Genomic DNA, 26,926 nt, shown 5'->3' on the forward strand with positions numbered 1-26,926 from the left:
TCCTATTAACAGCTTCAATACATGAAGCAAAACCTGACAAGATCAGAGAAAAAAAATTCACAATCACAAATATGAGATTTTAGGCATCCCTCTCAATAAGTGAAATAAGTAAAAAAAAAAATCAGTAAGGATAAATATGTCTTGAAAAACAATAACCAACTGATATATACATATATCAGTTTATATATCTATATATAAATATATATAGAGAGAGAGAGCACGCAGTCCATCCAATAACACTAGAATATACATTCTTTTCAAGTACACATGAAACATTCATGAAGATATACCATAAACAAGATTCAATAATCACTCAACTATTTGGAAACTGATCAGCCTATATCTAAGTGTTCCATGGGTACAGGAATAAATCAGAATGGAAAATAGACAAAAAATTTAATTGAAAGATAATGAAAACACAACATAATTTATGGAACGTAGCTAAACCAATGCTTAGAGGATAATTTGCAGCATTAAATGCTTACAATGAAAAGAAAAAAAAGTTTAAAATTTCCTTCCTATTTACAAAGTAACAAAATTATTTAATATAATTAATTTTATTTATAAAATTTTTAAAACTCTAGCTAAATTGATCAAGAAAAAAGAAGACACAAATGGCCATTATCAGAAATTAAAGGAAACTGCTACAAATCCTACAGATAGGAAAGGATGATAAAGGAATATTATGAACATTACACTAACAAATTCACTAACATAGGAAACATGAACAAATTCCTTGAAAGACACAAACACCAAAACTGCGTGAAGAAAAAATTTAAGAATTTAATAACCTGATAATAATTAAAGAAACTGATTTCATAACTAAAACCTTTTCCACTGATAGTTTCACTAGTGACCTCTACCATAAACATTTAAAGAAGAGGGAATTCCCTGGCAGTCCAGTGGTTAGGACTTTGCGCTCTCACTGCCGAGGGTCCAGGTGAGGGCCTGGGTTCAATCCCTGGTCGGGGAACTAAGATCTCACAAGCCGTGCAGTGTGGCCAAAAGAAAAAAACAACCAAACATTTAAAGAAGAAATAATATTAATTTTAAATAAATCCCTTCAAAAAATAAAGGAAAAACACTTCCAAACTCATTTCATGAGCCAACATTACCCAGAGAGCAAAAACAAAAAGACATTATAAGAAAACAGCAGATCAAAAGTCCTGATTAACACAGACAATAGTCTTTAAAAAAACAGCAAATCCAATGTAGCAATATATAATAGTATAACACAACATACGGAAATATATGCACCATATGGAGTTTACCAGGGGAATGCAAAGATGGTTGATTTTGGAAAATCCCTCAGTGTAATTCACCTTTTTAACAGAATCATGTAGAAGTACCATGTGATTATTTCAGTAAGTGCAGAAAAAATCATTTGATAAAATCCAACATGTATTTTTGATAAAAATCCTCTTAGCAAAATAGGAACAGAAGGGAACATGTTCAACTTGAAAAGAGCATTCATAAAAAAGCTAATGCTAACATCACATTGTAAGGTGAATGAATAAACGGCTTTCTCCTAAGACTGAGAACAGGGAAGTAAATCCAATTCTCACCATTTCTATTCAACATTGAACTGAAGGTCCTAGCTGTGAATAAGGTGAGAAAAATGAATAAGTAGACATTTAGACTGACATGGAATTAAACTTTTCTTTATTCACGGATAATATGATTGATTTGGTAGAAAATCCAAAAAACTCTACATCTTGTATGAGAATTTAGTAAGTATGCATACTCACAAGGTCAATATAAATATTAGCAACAAAACATTGGATAACAAACACTTTTTTTTTTTTTTGCGGTACGCGGGCCTCTCACTGTTGTGGCCTCTCCCGCTGCGGAGCACAGGCTCCGGAGGCGCAGGCCCAGCGGCCATGGCTCACGGGCCCAGCTGCTCCGCGGCATGTGGGATCTTTCTGGACCGGGGCACCAACCCGTGTCCCCTGCATCGGCAGGCGGACTCTCAACCACTGCGCCACCAGAGAAGCCCACAAACACTTTTTAATGCCGTTTGTGGTAACATCCAAAATCTTAAAATATCTAGGAATAATTTAAGCAAAACAGATACAAGATCTATACACAGAAAACTAGAAAACACTGCTGAGAGAAATTATAGAAGAATCCACTAATATGGAGATATACTATGCTTATGGATTAGAAAACTTGTCATTCGGATGTCCACTGGCCCCAAATCGATCAATAAATTCACTGTAGTCACAAACAAATCCCAGTAGACTTTTTTGTTGAAAGAAATTGACAAGGTTATTCTGAAATTTGTATGGAAATGCCAAAACCAATTTGAATTATCACACTACCTGATGTCAAGACTTTTGACAAAGCTACTGTAAACAAGACAGTGTGGTGATGTCATAAAGAAAGAGACAGCAATTGATGATTGGGGAAGGGTAGACTTTTCAATAAGTGATGCTGGAACAACTGGATATCTATCCATATGGTAAAAAATAAACACTGAAATTCACCTTATACCAGACAGAAAATTTAAATCAAAATGGTTCACAGACCTAACAGAAAAAGCTAAAACTATAAAACTTCTTGAAGAAAACATGATAAAATCTATGTGAGAAAGCTGAGTTATCTAGAACAAATGGAATGAATAGCCAGCAAATCCTCCCCTCAAAATAACTCTAAAATGATGAAAAATTGTCAAAAAGAATGATTTTAGGGCTTTGGAAACTGATGAAAGGCAACAAACTGAGAAGTCTTTGGTCATTAAAAACTGCTGAACTTCAGGTATTAACTGTGAGAGTCTGTTTTACTCTTGCTTGGGGCTTCTCCCATGACCTATCCCACATGGATGAGGCTGACTGTGTGTAAACATAAAAAGGAAACCATGATGAAAAGGAATGAAATAATAGGGAATCTTAATAAAAATAGAGAAACTAGAACACAGGGAAAAATAATCAGAAAAAAAGAAACAAAGCCCCAGAGACTAGAGTGATAAAATCAATAATTTCAACAGCAGTGTAATGGCAGCTTTCTATGGAGAGGGGAATCCAAGGGACAGAAAAAGTATTTGAAGAAATAATGGCTGAAAACTTCCCAAATCAAATTAATCTACAGATGCAAACTCAGCAAACCCAAAGTAGGATAAACACAAAGTGATCCACACCTACATATATAGTCACACTGTTGAAAGCAAGAGTAGGTGGGTGAGTGAACAAACAGTGAATGAATTTATGAATGAATCTTGATAGCAATAAGAGAAAACAACTCATCATGTACCAGAAAACAACATGATTAATGACTGACTTCTCATCAGAAACAATGAAGGCCAAAGGAGGAAAACTATCCTTCAGAACTGAAAGTAAAATAAAGACATTCACAGATAAATACTGATCAAGAGAATTCATTATGAGCAAACCTGCCTTGTAAGAAATACTAAAGGAAATCCTTTAGACCAAAAGAAATTATCCTTAATTCCTCTTTGTTTCTCCCTTCACATTCAATACGTCAGCAAGCAAGGCCTACTGGCTTTATATCGAAAATATGCCTTGAATTCATCTATTTTTTCCCCATCTTCCACTGTCATCATCCGAGCAAGAGCCTTATATTCTCACTTGGACTTTTCCAATAGCCTAACTGGCTTTCCTGCTCCTACTCTCATCCCCCTACAAGCCCATTTTCCAACAACAGCTAAGGTATTAAAAACCAGAAAAACAAAAACAAACAAAAAAGCTAGATCATACTATTTTCTTACTTAAAACCTTTTAATTGGCTTTCCACTCACTTAGAAGAAAATACATACTATTTGCCATAGCTAAATAAGCCCTATCTAGACTTTTCTCCTATCATCCTCTCCTCCTTTCATAAGTTCCAGCATACTGGGTTCTTTGTATTCTTCAAACATCCCAGACTCATTTCTGCTTCAGAATTTTTGTACTTTCTGTTCCCTCTGCCTAGTATGTGTCACTGGCAGATCTTCACACAAGACTGGCTTCCTATTATTCAGGTCTTCTCTCAAATGTCATTTCCTCAGAGACTTTTCCTAATCACCCAATCTGAGGTTATCCTACCCATCAGTTGTCTCCTGTTGCCTTTAAAAATTCTGTAATAGTATTTATGGTTACCTGAAGTTATAATGTTTACTTATTTTACCATTCATTTAATGTCTACTTCACTCAATAAAATGTAAGATTCATGAAGACAGAGATCTTACTATCTTGTTCATCAAATACATATAAGTTTAAAACTTATGCTAAAATATAAACACTTCTGAACTCTTGAAAGATTAAAAAAACCCTTTTTGTTCTTATTTAGTATTTTATAAATGCCATATTTAATAAATTATAGTAGTCTTCTGTCTCAATTTTCTCAATGAAAAGAAAAAATTGAATAATTCTCCAACATTATCTCAGATACTGAAAAAAAAAAAAAGGGCAGGAGGTCTTAGATAGCAACTGTATCTGTCTTGTTTACCACTGTATTCTGACACCCAGACAGGGTCTAGCACAGAGTAATTATGCAATAGTTACTGACTGATAGATATAAACAATGAGACTCCAGAGATGGGAGATTCAGAAAATGCTCTGGGGGTTGGGGGTAAGGTCGCCCAATCCATCCCCAATCACCACCTCCCTAGATCTTAAGAGCACTATTAAATCTGTTTCAACAGACTGAATTTCTTGAGGGCAAGGCAACATGTCCTTTTAATGTTGTATCCCTTATACCTAGCATGGGCTCAATAATTATTTTTTGAAGTAAATGCAAGAGCATCAGTTTCTTCATTTGTAAAAGGGAAGTAACAAGATTATCTGCTTCAGAGGGTTACTGTGGAAAAAAAAAAGATAATAAAGGTAAGTGAAAAAAAGGGGAAAACATCCCCACAAAGTCCTCTTTCTTAACTATTAGGTTAGAAAGGCATAGGAGAACTGATCAAGTTACCTGTTCTCCTATGAAGTACTGTTATCTACTCACCTACCTAGAAACTAACAATAATATCATAAGCTAATAAGATCCCATACTATTTCAGCACCAGACACTACAGACACTTACTCCCTAACAAAAAAATGTTAGCTTATAGTGAAGACCTGAACCTGAATAAGAAAGTTCTGATATCACAAATATAGAAAGAGGACTAACTACAGTGACATTTTGGGGAATCTAACAGTGCAGAATCACTGAATATTCTAGAGCCTAGGGAACATTCCATTAATATACACTTCCATGAAAGAAGTCAGTACTATTCCAGTAGTCTCAGTAGCTGCATACTTCTTCCCTCATATGTTTAAGAGAAGATCTAAGGAACTAAAAACACAATCTAAATTTAAACTATTTTTGTGGCTTTAACGCCTGAAGGCCAGCAATCCAAACATAAAAAGTATATTATAGCAACAAAAACCAACCCATAAAGTATTTTAAAAAGCTATCATTTAAACAAATTCTTATAGTCTGCAAGTCAAACCTGAATGTAAACTATTATTGTGGCTTTAATTCCTGAAGTCTAGCAACGCAAATACAAAAAATACACTATCACAACAAAACTTAACCCATCAAACATCTTGAATTTTTTCTTTAACAAATCCTTTAAGAGTTATTAGAAAAGAAAAATAAACATTCACTTTATTAAATGCTGAAGTGATCTTTAGTAAAAGCCAGTAAGTTTCAAAAACATGCAATTATTACTGATGAGATATAGGAAAGTATCTAGACAGCACATAGCCAGTTCACCCCTAGGGTTGTAATTAAATGTCAAATTTTATTCACTTAAATTGAGTTATACATAAAATAAATATTTACTCGAAAATGTATTTTATATAGTGGGAAAAGCCTTATAACAAAAGAACTTTAAGATTAGTTATTTTACTTACCAAAATGCAGTCCACTTTAGATTGTATAGTTTTGCTAAAAGAAAAAGAAAGTTAAGTTAATAAGACTGATAAATTTATTAAATGTTCAAAGCATTTTCAAACAGACATGGTAATTCGTTATCTGTACTATGAAAAAAATAAGCAAAAGTTCTTAAGATTAGGCATCATACCCTGAAACTGCATGTTTCACAAAGCAAAACAAAAGTCTGCTTCCCACTCATTGTACTAAATTCAATCCTAAAGCATGATCAGAATATTTTCTGAGTTCACTGCTACAGTCACCCTATTGCTGATATGCTCTATCTTTGTAAAAGATGTTTTTGAACAAAGTTTGTTTCTAGTGATACATAAAAGTGCAGATGTATTATTACACATAGAAATAGAACACAGAGTTTACAATGAATTATGATTTTTACTCTATGCCTGACACTCTGGACAATGATTTGTTTAGCATTTAAAAGCCATAATGGTGTAACATTATCTGTATTTCTAAAGACTTATTACAAAGTAGATTCTCTCGAGGACTTCCCTGGCAGTCCAGTGGTTAAGACTCCTCGTTTCCACTGCAGGGGATGTGGGTTCCATCCCTGGTTGCGGAACTAAGAGCCTGCATGCCGCGTGGCACGGCCAAAAAAAAAAAAGTAGATTCTCTTCCCCTCCTCTCTTTCTCCCCCTCTCTCATGCACACACACACACACACACACACACAGAATCCATAGACATAAAAGTAATAATAAAGATTAGCTAATATGGTAATAAGTTGGAGAGAAAGACTGTATTTAGAAATAAATAACACAAAAAGCCACTATATAAAAATTTAACTGAACTATTGAATATAAGTGAACAATTAATATATAATATATTTTTATATAATATATAAAAAAGTGAACAATAAAATATAAATAATATATAAAATATAAATATAGTTCAGTATAAAATAACTGAACTATAATTTGGATTTTAAAACATCAAAGTGCAAATGCAATGAAATCATGCAAAAGTTCAAAGACAGTTTATATACTATCTTGAATAGATGTTACAAACCAAATTATTTTCCATAAAAGGTTCTAGAGCCAAATAAATGGAAAAAAAAGTGGTTATTTACCTTTGTATATAGCTATACAGTTAATCTATAGAGTAAGTAAAAATAAGTATTTAAATCACAATTCAGTTAATTCAATCAGTAACCTCAAAACTTTACACCTGTACTTGAATTTAAATTTCATTAAAGAACAAAGTATGACTGGATTAAGGCTCAACTGCAAAATTCACAATGACTAAAAGGAAAAAGTAAATGATACCTCTAGGTAAGAGGAACTGAAATCCCCTCCTTACCATCCCACAGAAGATCTTTAGAAGTTTAAAATCTTTGGAGATTGTGTGTATAGCTTCTCACTCATTAGCAGTTAAAGTGTGCTGTTTTTCCCTCTTCTTAATAACTCCCACAGTTTCCCTCAGATAAGAAGGTAATCTACAGATTAAGAATTGATGCTAAAAAGTAATATATCAAAAATACAACCGGGACTTCCCTGGTGGTCCAGTGGTTAAGAATCTGCCTTCCAATGCAGGGGGCTCGGGTTCGATCCCTGGTCGGGGAACTAAGATCTCACATGTCACGGGGCAACTAAGCCGGCGTGCAACTACTGAGCCTGCATGCCCCAACTAGATAGAAGCCCACATGCCACAACTAGAGGAAAGACTGAGCCCACGTGCCACAACTAGAGACAAGTCTGAGTGCTACAACTAGAAAGAAGCCCACACGTCGATCCCGCATGTGGCAACTAAGACCCGACACAGCCAAAAAAAACCACAAAACAACCATTTCTCACCACCTTGGTCTAAACCATTATCATTTCTTTTCAAAACTGTTATAATAACCTTCTATCTGGTCTCCCTGCTTCTATCTTTACACCCCCACCACCTACCTTGTGGGCTATTCTCAACCAAGTAGCCAGAGTGATACTGTCCACCACATTAGTCCTACGCTCCAAGGTCCTTATCACGGCCAACAAAGCCCTGTATGATCCAGCCCTCTGCTATTTTTCTCATCTCATCTCATATTAGTCTACTCCTCATTCATTCAGCTCCTGCCACGCTGTCCTCCATGCTGCTTCTCAAGGCAGGAGTAGGGCCTTGCACTGGCTTTTTCGGTCAGCATCTAAGAATCTTCTCCCATACAACTTATCTGTTCACTTTCCTCATGACTTTGCTCAATATTATCTTTCACAGACACTTCTTCCCTACTTCCTCATGTAAAATACTCTCCATCACGCTCTATCCCTCTTATCTTGTTTTAAATTTCATTACTGCACTTACCGCCATTTAATATTTTTATTAATTTATTTGTTTACTGGCTATCTTCCTTGTCTAGAATTTAAACTCTATGACAGCAGGATGCATCTGTTTTGCTCACTGCTGTATTACCATTTGGCATATGTTAGATGTTCAATAAAATCTGTTGAATAAATGAATGACAAACAGACATTTAGTCCCCCATATAAAGACAACTCTTTGGGACCACTTAAGAAAGCGTTTTCAGAGAAATTAATATGAACTTGAAAATGTGATGATTTTAAAAACAATAGATCTAAATATATTCCCCTTCTACGAGAAACTGACTGCTCTACAGGATATGTACAGAGGATGACTGTGACTTCCTATCACAAACAAACAAGTTGGTAAATCTCTGAAAAGAGTATGTAAAAGACAGCCTTTTAAAGAATAAACTTATAAAGTAAAATGGGAACATATCTAAATCTAGCCCTTCATACTTAACACAAACATGATAGAGGGATATAGAAGACATTTAAGTCCCCTTTGTTCTTCTGTCCAGTCTCACACCCTCCCCTACCTTCCCAAACACAACCATCATTAATCTGATGTATAACCTTCCCAGGTGGTATTTCAATACCTGTATTAGATCTACAAGCAACATACACTATTGCTCCATGAAGCTTTTAAGTGTTTATATAAATGCCATTACATTGTATATATTCTGCAAATGTCCTTTTCACTGAACCCTGTTTTTGAGATCTTTCCATGTTGACACACTTAGATGAAGTCCATTTATTTCAACTGCTCAAAGTATTCCATTGAATGAATGTATCAAATTTATTCATCCATTCCTCTATTGAAAGCCAATTATGTACTTTTCAGTTTTTCTACAAACAATGCTGCAATAATATCTTTGCACATGTCTCCTGGTATACACCATCAAAAATTTCTCAGTTATAAGTCTAAAAGTTGATTTTCTAGGATTCATGGATGTATCTTTTCAGTTTTATTATGTATTACAGAATTCCTTTCGCAAGCACTTGTATACATTCATACTTCCATCAGCAGTATATGTAGTCCCTATTTTCCTGTCAACTTCCGCAAAAAAAATATGTATATACATATGCCATTTATATATGATACATATATTATGCTGACATATATTAAAAACTTACTATTCTAATGGGTATGAAAAACTCTTTGTCATTATCCCAATTACTAGCATTGTTGTATACCTTTTCACCTGCTTTTTGACCACATGGGTTCTCCTCCATAAACTGTTGGTTCTTGGCTTTTGCCCATTTTTAAGTGGAGTTGATGATTTCTTACTAAATTGTAGTAGTTCTTAATATACTCTGAATACTAATCTTTTGCTTGTTACATATACTTAAGTTTGTTAGTGGTACATTTTAATAACTTACTAAAGTTTAAATTTTTGACTTAGTAAAATTTATTAATTTTTTTCCTTTATGACCTGTGTTTTTTGTCATAAGAAATCCCATCTAGCTAAGGTTTTAAAGACATTCTATATTTCATTCTAAAATTTCTGAAGGTAGCTTTTTTGTTTTTGATCTTTATTTTAATCAGAATTTATTCTTGTTTGGTATCTGGCAAACCAACTGTTCTCTATTTTATTATGTCAAGTTTACATATATGTTTGAATCTGTTTCCAGCTTTTTTTCAGTTTTATTATTAATCTACTTGTCTATACTTAAGCCAACACCACACTTTGAATTTGTATGACACTCCTCAACCATTTTCAGAACAGCCTTGAGAATTCTTGGACCTCTAATTTCCAGGTGAGCTTTTTGTTTTTCCAACTCAACAAAAGTCCTAACAGTTTTATTGAACTGCACTGATGTTGTAGATTGAACTGGGGGAGTTGACTGATAATTTGAATTTATTCTTGTCTGTTCTTTAAGAATGTCATGTAATTTTCTCTATATCTTTTGTTACAGAGTACTAGGTAGCTTGTAGATGGTATTGTAAACTGTATCTCTTTTTTCTTAATATGTTTTCTAATTGACTTTTGCTAATGTGCATGCTGATGTGCAGAAAAACTATTGGTATTCTATGCTGACCTTATATCCAGCAGCCTTCCTGAACTCTTATCTGTTCTAATAGTATGTAGATTCTCTTGTTGATAATAATTTCACTTACAATTAATGAAAATATTTTTTTTGCTTTCCAATCTTTAGGCCTCCCCTCACCCCCACACCCCGCTTCTTATCTAATTACTTTGGCTAAAATCTCTCATCTAAAGGTGAAGAGTAGCAGTGATAGCAGACATCCTTGTTTCCAAATTTTGTTTCAAAAATTTAACATAATGTATCGTAATATTCCATTTACTGGATGTTTTACAATTTCCTAAAATATTCTTTGAATAATGGATGCTTTGACTGAACTAAAATAAAATAATGCTTCACTATTGTAATGTTCTGCTTTGAAATGACAAGCTAACTTATATTAGAGTAACCTTCCCACCCTTAACAATTATATACTGTGGATAAAATATAAAAACAAACATTAAAATATAAAAACAAACAAGACCAAAAACAGGTAGCAACTGGAGGGAAGTCATCCTTAAAAGAAGGAACTGCACCAGGTAGGAGCTGTATTTATAGGGCTGTTGCCTGATAGCACTTATCTGCCCACACAGCAACAATCACTCAGGACGGAAGCAGAAATCTGCCTTCTTGCTAGCTGAGGAGCCACAGGACAAAGTCTAGGGCTGCCAGAGCCACTGTAAAATAAAGATGAATCCCAGAAAAGAAAATGTCACAAAATTTCTGTATAAACTATGCCCAAATATTTGGATGACCTTCATTTGGGGAAGACTCCAAGGTTACCAGCAAAAAGCAATAGCTGGAAGGTGTAAAGATGTGAGTCGAGACTTTTGTTGTTACTTAACACAAAAGAGATAATGTTGGAGTTTGAATCCAGCCCTGTTAACTGGCAACCAGGATAAAAAAAATTAACACTCATCAGAGAAAAATAACAGAATCCAAAGTCTACAACATATCACTCACAATACCCATTACACAAGCAAAATTTACCAGAACAAAGGAAAAAGAGACCCAGAGTCAAGAAAAAAAAGCAGCTCAAAGAAACCAAATCCTGAATGACCTAGACATCAGAATTAGCAGATGAAGACTTCAAAGCAAGTATTACAAACACATTCAAGTATTTAAAGGAAAATATGGTCATAATAAATGTACACCTGGGAGGAATCTCAGCTGAGAGACGGAACCAAAATGAAAGAACCAAATGGAAATTCTAGAAGTAAAAAGGACAATATCTGAAATGAAAAAGTCATTGGATTACCTTAAAGGAGATCAGCTACAGCAGAAAAGGGGACACTAAACCAGTAAATAAATCAATACATTTTACTGATTCTAAAGGAGAAAGAAAAAGATCTTCAAAATAATAGAGCTTCAGAAATTCATAGTACAATATCAAGTGGTCTAATTATGTACCACTGGAGAAGATAATGAGACAGAAAAATATCTGATAATGGCCAGAATTTCCCCAAATTTTGCAAAAAACACAAACTTACATATCCAAAGAAGCTCAGCAAATGACTAGGAAAAAGCATATATGGACTCTGTAATATACTGTAATATACCCATTTCCCCTTTTCAGGAAAGAAGGACTCTGTCCCCCACACCTGCTGGGAGTGCTTCCAGCAGAAAGCCCTCAGCTGTCAGCCCCCTATGGGGATACCTATGCTGAAGAAAACTTCACTCCCTAAGGTCATATCTCCTTCCAGGGACAGCCCACATCCAGAGGCTGATCAACATGGGGGTAATAAAGGCCCAGCTCTTTGTCTTAACTTGGACATCTCTGATGGGCCATTGTAGCTTCAGAACTCTCCGCACTGCAGCTTAACTTTCTCTCTGCTTCCCTCCAATCCATTCCTTTCATAGATGTGAGTCTCCTTAATAAAGTGGTTCTTAAAATGTGATTCTTGGACTAGCAACACCTGGGACTAGTTAGAAATGCAAATTTGTAAGTCCCACTTCAGGCCTACTGAATGAGAAAGCAGAAGCCCCATCCATCTGCAAAGACCTTCCTGTCAGCTTTTTGTGCCTCACTCTTAAATTCACTCAGATGGGTGTACAATTGGGAAAAATCTCTAATATGGAAGACAGAACATTCCCCTTATAAAGGGGGCATGAAACCGTCACTTGGAAGGAAGAAGACCATGAAAGAAGGAAAAAAATTTTAATCCTCACAAAGGTAAAAACCAAAAGCTGGGTACTATATTACTATATATTAAAAAAAGTCACTAAAAAGTGGTGTCTTAGAAATTAAAACTATTGGGCTAAATTTTTCCTGTTTGCCCTTTCAGATCCAATTCCCACCCTCTGCAAAAGGAGGTTGGCCTTTATGCATTGTATCTATATGACTTCCTTCCCTTTTGGTTTCCAGTGGGCTGATATTAGTCACGAGAAGGAGGTGAGAGAGCAAAAGAGAGAGGAGGTATTTACCGCACTTGGCTTTTCTCTCTGACAAGGCAATAAGTTAGTGGTTGGGGGACTGTGGTTCTTCTTAGCTAGTCTTGTAAGACCTTTTTGACTCATTAAACTATGAGCATTAAAACTTCAATCAAAAATGAACCTTAAATATATAAAATTTAAATTAAAAAATCTCAAAGCTATCAAACAAGAAATGAGATTATCTATGAATATATTTGGGATTATAATTATTTTTTCACCATTATTTCAACTCATTAAGTTTAAGAAAACTTCTTCAGCAGCAGGAAAAATATGCACAAAGATACGATCATCGCTCGATAATGAACCACTGATGCACATTTGAACCTGCAATTAAGTGTTCTTCATTTTTATTTTTGAATAAAAATGTATTTTTATTCAAAATGTATTTTGTTAATTTTATCCACAAATAGCTTATGTTCAAATAATATATATTTAACATTAATATTTTTGTAAGGTTTTTGACATTTTCTGAATTGTTGATAATTGATAATATTTGATATGCATTAAACTTTTGGTCTCACTTATTTTTTAAAAAATCGTTATTTTGTAAACATTTTAATTAAATAGTATCAACCTGGTATTTTGGTATTAGATAAAAACAAAATATCAGGATGATAATTTTGCTGTGCTATTGTAATTACAAAGTTTATGAAACATGACAATCATTCATCTTCTAAATCTTTTAGTTCAACCTTCGCATATCAAGTCAGATCACCACAATGTTATAAAGTAAAGCTTAATCCTAGACCAATGGAGTAAGAAAAAGGGGAAAACACACCAGCAAGGAGAGCATATAAAAACTTATGGAAGAGAGGTACAGTTTGAGAAAGCATATTTTGTTTTCCCTAAATCAAATTACAGAGTGAAGCTGGGGAAAACTTTCTTACCCAGTAGGACTACACAAAAGAGAGTAAATTGAAGAAGCACATGTTTAAAAAACAAAAACAAATAACTTAATCTAAGCCTACTTTACCTCAAAGAAACACTTCACAAAAATACCCTGTAATATTTCCTTTCTTCAGACTTAAAATATGATACAATAACTAAATTAAGAGTCATGGGCCAAACACACATGGTATATAATAAATACACTGTAAGTAAAAGGATGCGTGAAAGAACACTTAGAGACTTCTCTTGCTAAAAACATTTCAGAACCTGCTTCCCTACTTTAAACAAGTTGTTTCTAAACTATTGGTTTAATGCAAATAGTATCATTCTAAGAGACTCCCACTCATCTCTTCCAACACCAGTTTGGCCTCCATCCAAAAGTTCAGTACTACTTCTAAATTTATTTGGAGTCCCCAAGTTTGAATTCAGACTCACAATTTCTATATTCTTGATTCAAAATTCTTGTGTTGCAGAAATAGAGATCTGTGAACACTAGATACAAGACTTCACCCACAGAAAATCTGAGGTAGCAGAGTACCGTGTAATATATCAACCGTAAGAACCTTTTGCATTCTAGTCTTACCAGGACCAATCAAACTCTTACATTCTTCTCTTGTAAAATACTTCTGTTAAAATATATTAAGACTTCAGATCTTTTTTGTGGATTACAACTCAGCTCACAATCCAACATATAAAATGAATTTTAACCTTACACTTGTCGATAATCAATGTGAAGCATTTACTTTTAGTTTGCTCAAATGAGAACAAATAAAATTTTACATTAAAAAATAACCATAGTAATAGTGGCTAATTCTATAAAGGTTAAAAGGTGTAGCCAGAAAAATATAAAAAATTTTATATTTTTTATAGTGATAAAAAAATCCCACTGTCCAGACATTTTGATTCAATTACTTAGAGTGTCATCTTAAATATAACTGGGATCTGTTGGTGAGAATGTGGAGAAATTGGAACGATTATACACTACTGGTGGGAATTTAAGATGGTAGACTTGCTGTGGAAAACAGTTTGGCGTTTCCTCAAAAAGTTAAACACAGAATTACCATAAAATCCAGCAATTCTACTCCTAGGTATATACCCAAAGAAATGAAAACAGCTATGCCAACAAAAACCTGTATATAAATATTCACAGATGCACTATTCACAAGAGCCAAAAGGTGAAAACAACCCAAATGTCCATCAATGGATGAATGAATAAACAAAATGCAATACAGCCACACAATGGGATTATTTAGCCACAAAAAGGAATTAAGTAATGACATGTGCTAAGCATGGACGAATCTTAAAAATTTTGTGCTAAGAGAAGGCAGACACAAAAGGTCACATATTATATGATTTCATATATATAAAATACCCACAATATCTAAGAAGACAGATTGGTGGTTGCCAGGGGCTGAGATGACAGGAGAATGAGAAGTGACTGCTTAATGCATATGGGGCTTCATTTTGGGGTAATGACAAAAATTCTGGACCTAGACAGAGGTGTTGGTTACACAACACTGTGAATGTACTAAATACCAGTGAATTGTACACTTTATTTATTTATTTTTAATTTATTTTTGGCTGCGTTGGGCCTTTGTTGCTGCATGCAGGCTTTCTCTAGTTGCGTTGAGCGGGGGCTACTCTTCGTTGTGGTGTGTGGGCTTCTCACTGCGGTGGCTTCTCTTGTTGTGGAGCACAGGCTCTAGGCGCGGGCTGCAGTAGTTACAGCATGTGGGCTCAGTAGTTGCAGCACACAGGCTTAGTTGCTCTGCAGCAAGTGGGATCTTCCCAGCCTAGGGATCGAACCCATGTCCCCTGCATTGGCAGGAGGATTCTTAACCACTGCGCCACCAGGGAAGTCCCTGAACTGTACACTTCAAATGGTTAATTTTATGTTATGTAAATTTTACCTCAGTGAAAAACAAATAATTGTTATCATAAAACTAAGAAAAATTCATTTTGATGCTACCGGTGACTAATCAAGAAAGTACTGTTTATTTTTATAACCCAAAATGCTTTAAAAATAGTTACTGTTTCACAGTTCTTATCTGCTTTTATGAACCTTCAGGTGATCTGCTTTGAAAGGAAATTAGCCTGTAGACCAACATTTCTCAATGGGCCATTGACATTTATTGGCATCCTTCTTTACAAGTTTGTCCTATACATTACAGGATGTTTTGCATTACTAGATGCTGCCCACTAAGTGTCAAGAGACATTATAACAACCAAAAATGCCCCACCTACTATCATACATACCTAGTTAAGAGCCACTGCTCTAGACTGTAGAGAATAAAGTCATTTATATGCTATGTGTTGAGTCACATATGAGATGTTCCCTAACATGCCCAACACAATGCTCTACAAATGAGTCACTTCAAAAGTTCAAACTTCTTCAGGTATGAAAAGTGAACTTCTTCTTGCTTTCTACAAAGGACACGGGAATATCTTGTTTTATTGCATTTTGCTTTTTTGCTCTCCACAAACAATGCATTTTTTATAAATTGAAGGTTGATGAGAAACCCTGCATCAAGCAAATCTACAGGTGCCATTTTTCCAGCAGCATTTGCTCACTTCATGTCTCTTTGTCATATTTTGGTAATTCTTGCAATATTTCAAACTTTTTCATTATTATTATACCTGTTATGGTGAACTGTGATCTTTGATGTCACTATTATAACTGTTTGGAGGCACCATGAACTGAGCCCATATAAGATGGCAAAATTAATCAATAAATGTTGTGTGAGTTCTGATTGCTCCACTGACCAGCCAATCCCCCATCTCTCACCCTCTCCTCAGGCCTCCCTATTCCCTAAGACCCAACAATATTGAAATTAGGCCAATAAATAACCCTACAATGGCCTCTACATGTTCAAGTGAAAGGAAGAGTCATATGTCCCTCACTTAATATCAAAAGCTAAACATCATTAAGCTAAGTGAGGAAGACATGTACAGAGCTGAGACAGGCCCAAAGCTAGGCCTCTTGCACCAGTCAGCCAAGTTGCAAATGCAAAGGAAAGTTCTGGAAGGAAATTAAAAGTGCTACTCTGGTGAAGACATGAATGATAGGACAGCAAAACAGCCTTATTGCTGATATGGAGACAGTCTGAATGGTCTGGAAAGAAGATCCAACTAGTCACAACATTCCCTTTGGCCAAAGCCTAATCCAGAGCAAGGCCCTAACTCTCTGCAATTCGATGAAGGAGAAGAAAAGTTTGAAGCTAGCAGAAGTTGGCTCATGAGGTTCCAGGAAAGAAGCCACCTTCATAACATGTAAGTGCAAGGTGAAGCAGCAAATGCTGATGTAGAAGCTGCAGCAAGTTATCCAGAAGATCTAGCTAAGATCAATAATGAAGGTGGCTACACTAAACAACAGATTTTCAGCATAGACAAAAAAGCTTTATACTGGAAGAAGATGCCATCTAAGACTTTCATAGCTAGAGAGGAAAAGTCAATGCCTCGCTTCAAAGCTTCAAAGGACAGGCTGACTCTCTTGTTAGGGGCTAATGCAGCTGGTGACTTTAAGTTGAAGCCAATGCTCATTTTACCACTAAGAAAATCCTAGGGCCCTTAAGAATTATGCTAAATCTACTCAGCCTAGATGGAATCACGTCTGTTTATAGCACGGTTTATTGAATATCTATGCTCAAAAAAAAAAAGATACCTTTCGAAATACTACTGCTTATCGATAATATACCTGGTCATCCAAGAGCTCTGATGGAAATGTACAACAAAATTAATGTTGCTTTCATGCCTGCTAACACAACCATTTTACAGCCCATGATCAGGACTTATTTTGACTTTCATGTTTTATTCTTTAAGAGATACATTTTGTAAGGCTATAGCTGCCACAGACAGTGATTCCTCTGATGAACCCGGGCAAAGTAAATCGAAAACCTTCTGGAAAGGATTTACCACTCTAGATTCCATTCATGATTCGAGTTGGAAGAAGTTGATTCCAACCTTCACGGATGACTTTGAGGGGTTCAAAACATCAGTGGAGGAAGTAAATGCAGAGGTGGTAGAAATAGCAAGAGAACCAGCATTAGAAGTGGAGCCTGAAGATGTGACCGAATTGCTGGAATCTCATGAGAAAACTTGAATGGATGAGGAGTGGCTTCTTATGGATGAGCAAGGAAAGTGGTTTCTTGAGATGGAATCTATTTCTGGTAAAGATGCTGTGAATATTGTTGAAATAACATCAAAGGATTTAGAATATTACATAAACTTAGTTGATAAAGCAGTGGCAGGGTTTGGGAGGACTGACTTCAATTTTTAAAGAAGTTCTACTATAGGTAATATGCTATCAGACAGCACTGGATGCTACAGAGAAATCAGTCTTGGAAGGAAGAGTCAATCGATGTGGCTAACTTTACTGCAATTTTAAGAATTGCCACAGCCACCCCAACCTTCAGCAACCACCACCCTGATCAGTCAGCAGCATCAACATCAAGGCAAGACCCTCACCAGCAAAATCATTATGACCCGCTGAAAGCTTAGGTGACGGTTAGAATTTTTTAGCAATAAAGTGTTTTTAAATTAAGGTAGGTACATTGCTTTTTTTTTTAGACATGCTATTGGACACTTAATGAACTACAGTATATTGTAAACATAACTCTTACATGCACTAGGAAACCAAAAAATCCATGCCACTCACTTTATTCTGATATTCACTTTATTGCAGTGGTCTGGAATCGAATCTGTAATATCTCTAAGGTATGCCTGTATTATAAACGTTTGTTAATTTTATCATAAAATTCATTTTGTTGCTCTGAACATTAAAACTAATTTCAACCAGAATTAACTCTTGTCACTACTCTATAACTTTTGCCTATGATTTAATTACTGATTATATTATTAAAATTAACTTTTCAACTTAGTGACATTATTCCATTCACTAATATTTTCTTTTATTATTTTTTAAATTATCAAGTTGCAGGAATATAGCAAAGTTACAAAGAATATTAATAACACTCATGTACCTGCCAACCAGTTTGAACAAATCTGAACATTTTGCCTTTGTTCCCTTATGGAAGAAAACTTTACGTATAAAACTGAAGCTGCTATGGTCCTTTTGCAATTGCATTTCACCATTCCTTTCTCAGTGGTGAGAACTATCCAGCAACTTCTGGAGATGTTGAGATTTTTACATCTGAGATGTAAAAAAAAAATCTTTTACATCTGAGATTTTTACTATAGATGTTGAGTTTACTCATAAACTATATAAAGCAGTTTTGTTTACTTTATAGACATGGAGTTATGATGCATGTATCACTCTATCTTTTTTTTTTCCTTTTACCTAATAGGCTTTAGAAGTTTATCTGCTTTGATTCATTCTAGTTTATCCATTTTTAACTGTTACATAGTGTGATGGGTTGCATTGTATCTCTCCCACCCCAAAATTCATATGTTGAAGTCCTAACCCTCAGTACCTCAGAATGTGACCTTATTTGGGGATAGGGTCTTTATAGGGGCAATCAAGTCAAAATGTTAATCAGTATTTGAGGGACGTTAATCCAATATGACTGGTGTGTTTATAAAAAAGGGAAAGGTGAACACAGAGAAATACATAGAGGGAAGATAATGTGAAGAGACATAAGGGGAGGGCCACCTACACGCCAAGGAGAATGCCCTGTAAAAGAGATCCTTCCCTCATACCCCTCAGAAGGAATCAACCCTGCTGAAACCTTGATCTTGGACTTCTAGCCTCCAGAGCTATGAGAAAATTATTTTCTGTTGTTTAAGCTACCTCATCTGTGGTACTTGGTTGTGGCAGCCCTAGCAAAGTAATACATATAGTATCCCATTATCTGAACATACCACTTTTTATTTATACCTTCTCTCACTGAAGGACTTTTATGGTATTTCCAGCTCTATTTTTTGAAACACACAATATTGCAACGAACATGTGGCACACAGATCTTACTATACACACTGCCAAGACTTTTCCTCAGATAGACACATACAGAAACATACATAGACAAGCCTTGCAGGGGAATTCTGGAATGTTGATCTTCAACTTTCTAATTATTGCTAAATTGCCCTTCAAAGTACACTCCATGAACTGTGTATGAGAATGATTTCTCTCTATCCTCTCCAAAATGTGGTAATGACAGATTTTGCCAATCTCATGCGTGTGAAATATTTTGTTGTTTTAATATGCATTCCCCTATTAGTGAGGCTGAACATCTTTACATGTTTAATGACCATTAATCTTTTGTGAAATACCTACTCATATCCTTTACACATTTTTCTATTTGGTTGTTTGCCAATATTATATATATATATATTACTTAGAGGAGCCCACTTATACTTTGGATACTAATCCTTTGCCAATTATTTGAATTACATATATCTTCTCCCCATCTGCAACTTGTTTTTCTTTTTATGGCATTCATTATTTTACAGAAAGTTTTTATTTTAATATAGTCAAATTTATTAATATTTTTCTTCATGAGAAGTGTTTTTGGTGTCTTATGTCTTCCTTTAGGAAAAAAAAAGTCTTCCTTATCATGAGGCCACAGAGGTTTTTTTTTTTTAATGTTTGCTTTTCACATTTAAGGGGTTAAATTTCCCTGGATTCTGCATGTGATATAAGCTTTTTTTCTTTCATATAGATAACTAAAGGTCCCAGCAGTCCCCCTTTTCCCTTAAAGATAAGGCCTATGTCTTATTAATCTGTTGCTTAAAATCACTTTTCCTAGTGCATATTAGGCAGTTATAAATGTGTGATCAATAAAAGGAGGAATAGAGGGAAGAAAAGGGAAAGAAAGGAAGGCAAGGTAGGGATGGGAGTGTGGGGAAAAGTATTCAGATCATAGTCCTTGGTGCAAACTAAATATCAGACCCATACAAGTCAAAAGGTATTAAAACAGATTCAGAGGTGGTCTGCAGGAAGATGACTTTCCAGAACTCTTGAAAGTTAAAGGCAAAGATATTACTCATGTGTAACTGATACTGACTCTGCTTTTTCTCCCCCAGGATGAGAATATGGCCTTCCTGGTGTTGAATTGGTTCAAAAATCCAGAAAACTCTGATGTTGTAAGCATCACTTGATTGTTACATCAAGTCTTTGCAGAATGTTCATCAAAGCCTAAGTATAAAGGGCAAAGATATACCAAGAATTCGATATAGTAACTCTAGCTGAATTTTTCCTGTAGGAAAGGTAGCTATATGTACCACAGGAAGCCTAGAGAGATTGGAAAAGCTGTTAAAAGGTAAGCTGTATTTATTACTATTCAGAACAGTCATGTGGCTTCTACATCCTTAACTAAATAATACAGGAACAATCAACAGGTGGGTGAATAGTCTCCTCCCAACCATTCTTAACCTGAAAGTCAAATGGGGGCGGGGGACAATAGAAAACAAAGAAAAGAATGAGACCTAGAATGACTTTTGTCTCAGTGGCCCTCAACAGAAAAACAGCTCCCTCGAATAACATTATGGTATCTAGTTCAGTATAGTATAAGAAGTATGTTCCATAAGAGTGAAAGGGAATATTCTTGCTGAAATACTGAACCATGTCTGCATATTGAACCATATATACATCTAACCACCACTATACAGGAAAAAGAGGGGAAGAAAAATATGCTAAATAGCACCATGGGAATGAAACCAGCAAAACCCAGACTGTGGGAAAATCCAGAGAACAAATGATCCAGCTTCTTCAACAAATACAAAAACTACAAGAAAAAATTTAGAAGAACATCTACAGATTAAGAGATTATCAACCAATAGCAGTGTATGGATGCTGATTCAGACAAACTGTAAAGGAAAAAATAAAACAAAATGAGATGTGGAAATTTGAGCACTGACTGTATGCTTGCAAATATTAAGGAATCACTATTTTTTTTGTGTGTTAATCATAGAGCTATATTTATTAACAGATGAAATCATATGATGTTTGAGATTTCCTTCAAAATAATCAATGGAGGGTTATAGATTGGGTTATATAAAAATAAGATTAGCTAGAGACTAGTTGTTGAGGCTGAATAAGGACAGGAGAGTTCACTGCATTTTCTCTCCTCCTGTACACAACTGAAATTTTTCAAAACAACGTTTAGAAAGTGGGAGTACTTAGTAGCTCCTTTTCGAAAGAAAAGCAAACTAACCATGTAGGTCCTAAAGCTGAGAGAATAGTTTGAGACCTAGAAACCTTCTGATGTTGATAAAACTCTGAAGGACTTAAATTCTATGAGAGGACTATATAGAATACTTAAGAATCATAGATTCATCCACTATAACCAATGTCTACTGAGTGATACTGAAAAATTATGTTGGTAGTACAGTCAGCCCTCAGTATCTGCGGGCTAACTGTACTACGCCATTTTATATTAGGGATCTCAGTGGCGCAGATTTTGGTATCCGAGGGCAGTCCTAGAGCCAATCCTCCAAAGATAATGAGGGATGACTGTATTATAAAGTTTAGACTATAATGACTCATTTTCATAAAAAGTTTCTAATGAGTTATTTTTCCTTTTTTGCTGTTCTTCCACATACAGGCATCTTTCATTATATGAGCTGGTTGTTCCAAATGCTGACTTTTACCGTTAAAATTTGCTCTAAAAGGACTGTAAAAATCTGTACTTTGGGGAGGCAGGGTACTGAACAATACTGGTTGTTCTCTTTAGTCTCAATCTATGCATTTGCCCAATTTTTTTCAATGCAGATTTTCAGGTTGTTAATAAAAGTTCAAATAGTCAACAGGATTCAAATGTGCAGTCAAATAAAAGGAAAGCATTTGCTCATAAATATACTTTTTAAAGTTAAAAAGACTCCTTCAAAGAAATTTATGTAGTAAGAAACACCATGATACAGGTAGCAGGAAAAAAATATTTTTTAAAAAGATTTATTTATTATTTTTTAATTTATTTTATTTATTTTTGGCTGCGTCGGGTCTCAGTTGCGGCACGCGGGATCTTTCGTTGTGGCGCACGGGCTCTTCTTTGAAGTGCATGGGCTTCTCTCTAGCTGTGGCATGCAGGCTCCAGGGCATGTGGGCTCTGCAGTTGCGGTGCACAGGTTTCAGAGTGCATGGGCTCTGTAGTTTGCAGCGTGCAGGCTCTCCAGTTGAGGCGCCCGAGCTCAGTAGTTGCGGTGCGTGCTGGCTTAGTTGCCCCGCGGCATGTGGGATCTTAGTTCCCTGACCAGGGATTGAACCCACGTCCTCTGCATTGTAAGGCAGATTCTTTACCATTGGACCACCAAGGAAGTCCCAATACTGTGGTTTTTGAAAGAAGGAACTCCAATTTTGCCACTACCAGCGATATGCTTCTTACTTAGATGAACAGTTTTTTCTTGAGGAATGATACCTCCAAAATTTTTTGTGAAGATTAAACAAGATGATTTATATAAAAGCCATACTGCAACAACAAGCAAGTAATGGATTGCTAATAAATGTTAAATGAAACTAAATAGTCAAATCCTTTTTCATTTATAGTAAGGAAACTAAGGATCAAAAAGATTAAATGGCTTGTGCAAGGTCACTCATTGATTTTTTTTTAACATCTTTATTGGAGTATAATTGCTTTAGAATGGTGTGCTAGTTTCTGCTTTATAACAAAGTTAATCAGCTATCCATATACATATATCTCCATATCTCTTCCCTCTTGTGTCTCCCTCCCTCGCACCCTCTCTATCCCACCCCTCTAGGTGGTCACAAAGCACCAAATGGATCTCCCTGTGCTATGTGGCTGCTTCCCACCAGCTATCTATTTTACATTTGGTAGTCACACACTGCCCCATTATCCGGTAAAAAATACTAACTGATAATAATGCCTCTATTTTACACTGATATTTTAATTAAGAAGAAAAACTGTGCCCTAGTCTCATCACTTGGGAACTTACTTCTCCAAAAACATTAGGTATTGCCGGTAAGTGGGCTGGATGAAGGCTTTGACTAGCTCCCAAGCCATATCCTCTTTGCTGGGCTTCAATGCCCTCTAGTGCTGATCTGCAGAGGCAGCCTCAGGTTCCAAACAGAACAGGTTAACAGTGCCCATAAAAATAACGAAGTGAAACATGAGACAAGTGCATGCACATAGAGACCCATCTATAAAGGTGACTCCATTTTCTTTGGGAGATGAGATTTTTGAGAGGCTCTGTTTTCTTTTCAAACTTAAAAAAAAAAACTTTTTACACTTTCTGTTTTTGTTTGAATTTTTATAATAAACATATTTAACTTTCAAAAACAAACTAAATTATGCAGAGGACAGAATCATGTGGGTAGCCCAGTGGGGTAAACTATTCTTCTCCCCCTACTGCATAGTTTCAGAAAAAGAGTTACACAGCCATGCAGCTTCATATCTTATGTTACCTTATGAAAAAGCAGGATCAGAGAGAAGGCAGATCTTTAAATTGAGAAAAACAGAGATAAAGGTAAGTGACTTCATTTTCTTTGGAGGTACCTTATGTGTGATCAATAGGTGACATACGTGTAAGTCTTTTTTTTTTTGTGGTACGCGGGCCTCTCACTGTTGTGGCCTCTCCCGTTGCGGAGCACAGGCTCCGGACGTGCAGGCTCAGCGGCCACGGCTCACGGGCCCAGCCGCTCCGCAGTATGTGGGATCCTCCTGGACCGGGGCACGAACCCGTGTCCCCTGCATCGACAGGTGGACTCTCAATCACTGCGCCACCAGGGAAGCCCTGTGTAAGTCTTTTTAAACTAAAAAGCATTATAGTAACCTGTGGTAGTCATTACTAGATGCTTAACTGAGATTCTAAAAGAAGGAAACCAAAGTGAGGATGGCTATAGAGGACTGAACTTAAAATGAGACTTCCTTGAAGATGGCAGATGCAGGCAGTGATGCTTGATGTGCAGATCAGAAACTATGCTAATGGTTCATATAAACGGCTACAAGAATATTTCTTAAAATTGTACTTGAAGTGACCCTCGTGTATACTGCCTTCTTGAGACATGACTTACTACTACCCTTTTCTAGATTTTATTAGGGCTGTAGAGCGTTCAGTATTTCAATATCTGTTCAAAAAACGAAGCCACCAAGTTCAATGTCCTACTGTCTGCCATTTAAGCTCAAGAATCAAGGACTTTTGTCAGAAAGGTAAAAACCAATTTGATAGTTAATACTAAAATTATTTCCCCCAAAGCACTAAAAGAACCAAAAGCAGAGAGCCTAACCTAAAAACAGTGTTCCAATCTATAAAGTAGAAGATCATCCAAGGAGATCAAAGATATTCAATGCTCAGATGTTTTAGAAAGGAAGATACTGATATATTTTAAAGACAGAATAGTTATCAATTCAAATAGGTAAAATAATTTATTAATGATACAGTTAGAAACATCTAGATTTTTCATCTTTCTATGCCTAAAGCATGATTTCATAAAGGAACGTCTGGTAATAATCTCTTCTTGGGATACTTCAAAGAGACTTACAGAATGAAGGATCATTTGATCTTAGGTCAAAAGTGTTCAAAACAAAAACAGAATTCTTCCCTGGGCCAAAAAGCTTTATAAAAACCTAAATAACGAGGTTCAGTTCTTCAAGATCTGTCAGTGCATGGGAAAATTATCTACACTCTCACTGACTAATAGCAATATAATACAAGGCACATACGTAATCTTAAATTATCCAGTAGTCACAGTAAGTAGTAAAAAACAGATGAAATTCATTTTAATTAAATATTTTATAATACATCAAAAAATTACCACCAGTATTTCAATATAAAAATCATTAAAATATTCTTGATAAAGATGTGGTACATATATACAACGGAATATTACTCAGCCATAAAAAGGAACGAAATTGGGTCATTTATAGAGATGTGGATGGATCCAGAGTCTGTCATACAGACTGAAGTAAGCCAGAAAGAGAAAAACAAATATCGTATATTAACACACACATGTGGAATCTAGAAAAATGGTACAGATGAACCTATTTGCAGGGCAGAAATAGAGACGCAGACATAGAGAACGGACATGTGGACACAGGACAGGGAAGGGGAGGGTAGGACAAATTAGGAGATTAGGACTGACAATATATACGCTACCATGTGTACAATAGATGGCTATAAAGCACAGGAAGCTCAGCTCGGTGTTCTGTGATGACCTAGATGGGTGGGATGGGGGGAGGTGGTGGGAGGGAGGTCTGAGAGGGAGGGGATATAGTATACATATAGCTGGTTCACTGCACTGTACAGCAGAAACTAACACAACATTGTAAAGCAATTATACTCCAATAAAAATTTTTTTAATAAAAAAATAAAGCCATTAAGAGAGAAAAAAATTACCACCTCAGTATTTAAATACAAAAATCATTAAAATATTTTAGATTGTTTTTTCATACTTCTAAATCTTTGAGATCCAGTATGTATTTTCTACTTAATACATCTCAATATGATTTAGCCATATTTCAAGTGCTTAATAGCCACATGTAGCTAGTGGCTAGTGTACTGGATAGCACAGGTGTATGGCACAGTATGTCTCCTGGGCTATACTTAAAAGAATATAAGTACGTTTGATGATGGCTTCAGAGGTAAGCAAGCAGAGACCAAACAGGTCATCTGTTACTCTTTAATTATATTTACTCCTTAAAAAGTATATGAAACTATCAATCTCTTGGGTAGACTGCCTTCATGATTCATGTGGAATAATTCCTTTTCTAGATCTTACTAGGACAATGAAGGGATCAGTATCCCAATATCTGTCCCTACCAAAACAAGTCACTAAGCTAATATCCTGTTGTCCTTCACTTAAAACCAAGAATCACAGGCACAGATGATAAACCATTTATGTGCTGTAGTCAATAAGGGATTATAACATAATACAGTGATTATAACATAATACAGGGAGAAGGTAGTTGTCAAGTAAAAAAGAGTATGAAAATGTTAGCAGCCAGTCATCTGGAACTGAGAACTGTAAGGTTAGTAGACATTAGTGACATATTGCTGGTATTTATTCTAGAGTTGCATTTTGTGAGGACTGTTCCTGCTAATACAAATAGGTATCCCATGTGAAAAGTGGCCAATATTCAAGTAAATTTAGGAACTGTTGAGTTAAATAAAATTAAACATATTCTAGGTTCCCCCATCCTTATAATACAGGACTGTTCATGCACCTTAACATGCTACCATGCACTGTCTCCATCTTAGAGTGGGTTAGAAACAGGGCTACAGTATGCAGCATTTCCCAACTAATTTAACAAAGATACTTTACTCTCACGGATCATCTTGAGAAACCAGTATCTCAAGCTGTGAAATAATTATCTAGAAGCACAGGTAAGAAAGACTACTTCCACAACCCCAGGGAGAATCAATGCTAGAGTGTTGGTAAGGGCTTTAAGAACAGAATATACTGTATTGTTAGGGTAGGCTTTGAAGGTATAGTTCCTAACAATATTCTAACATAAACTCTAAGGACTAAATTATCAGGAACACCTTTTTGATTTGGTCCAGTATAAAGGGCAATGATCTGTC

General features: G+C 35.6%; 1 protein-coding gene across 1 annotated transcript in view; it reads right to left on the minus strand.

The window, feature by feature from the left end:
* RFX7 (regulatory factor X7) overlaps positions 1-26,926 on the minus strand; it is a 150,673-nt gene that overhangs the window by 91,682 nt on the left and 32,065 nt on the right. Inside the window, exon 3 of the mRNA XM_027123092.1 lies at positions 5,838-5,871. Within this exon, the coding sequence (XP_026978893.1) occupies positions 5,838-5,871 (34 nt within the window). The remainder of the gene's footprint in view (positions 1-5,837; positions 5,872-26,926) is intronic.

Source organism: Aethalodelphis obliquidens, unplaced genomic scaffold (assembly GCF_003676395.1).
Source record: "Aethalodelphis obliquidens isolate GAN/ISIS:26980383/991018 unplaced genomic scaffold, ASM367639v1 scaffold26, whole genome shotgun sequence".
Taxonomy (NCBI): Eukaryota; Metazoa; Chordata; class Mammalia; order Artiodactyla; family Delphinidae; genus Aethalodelphis; species Aethalodelphis obliquidens.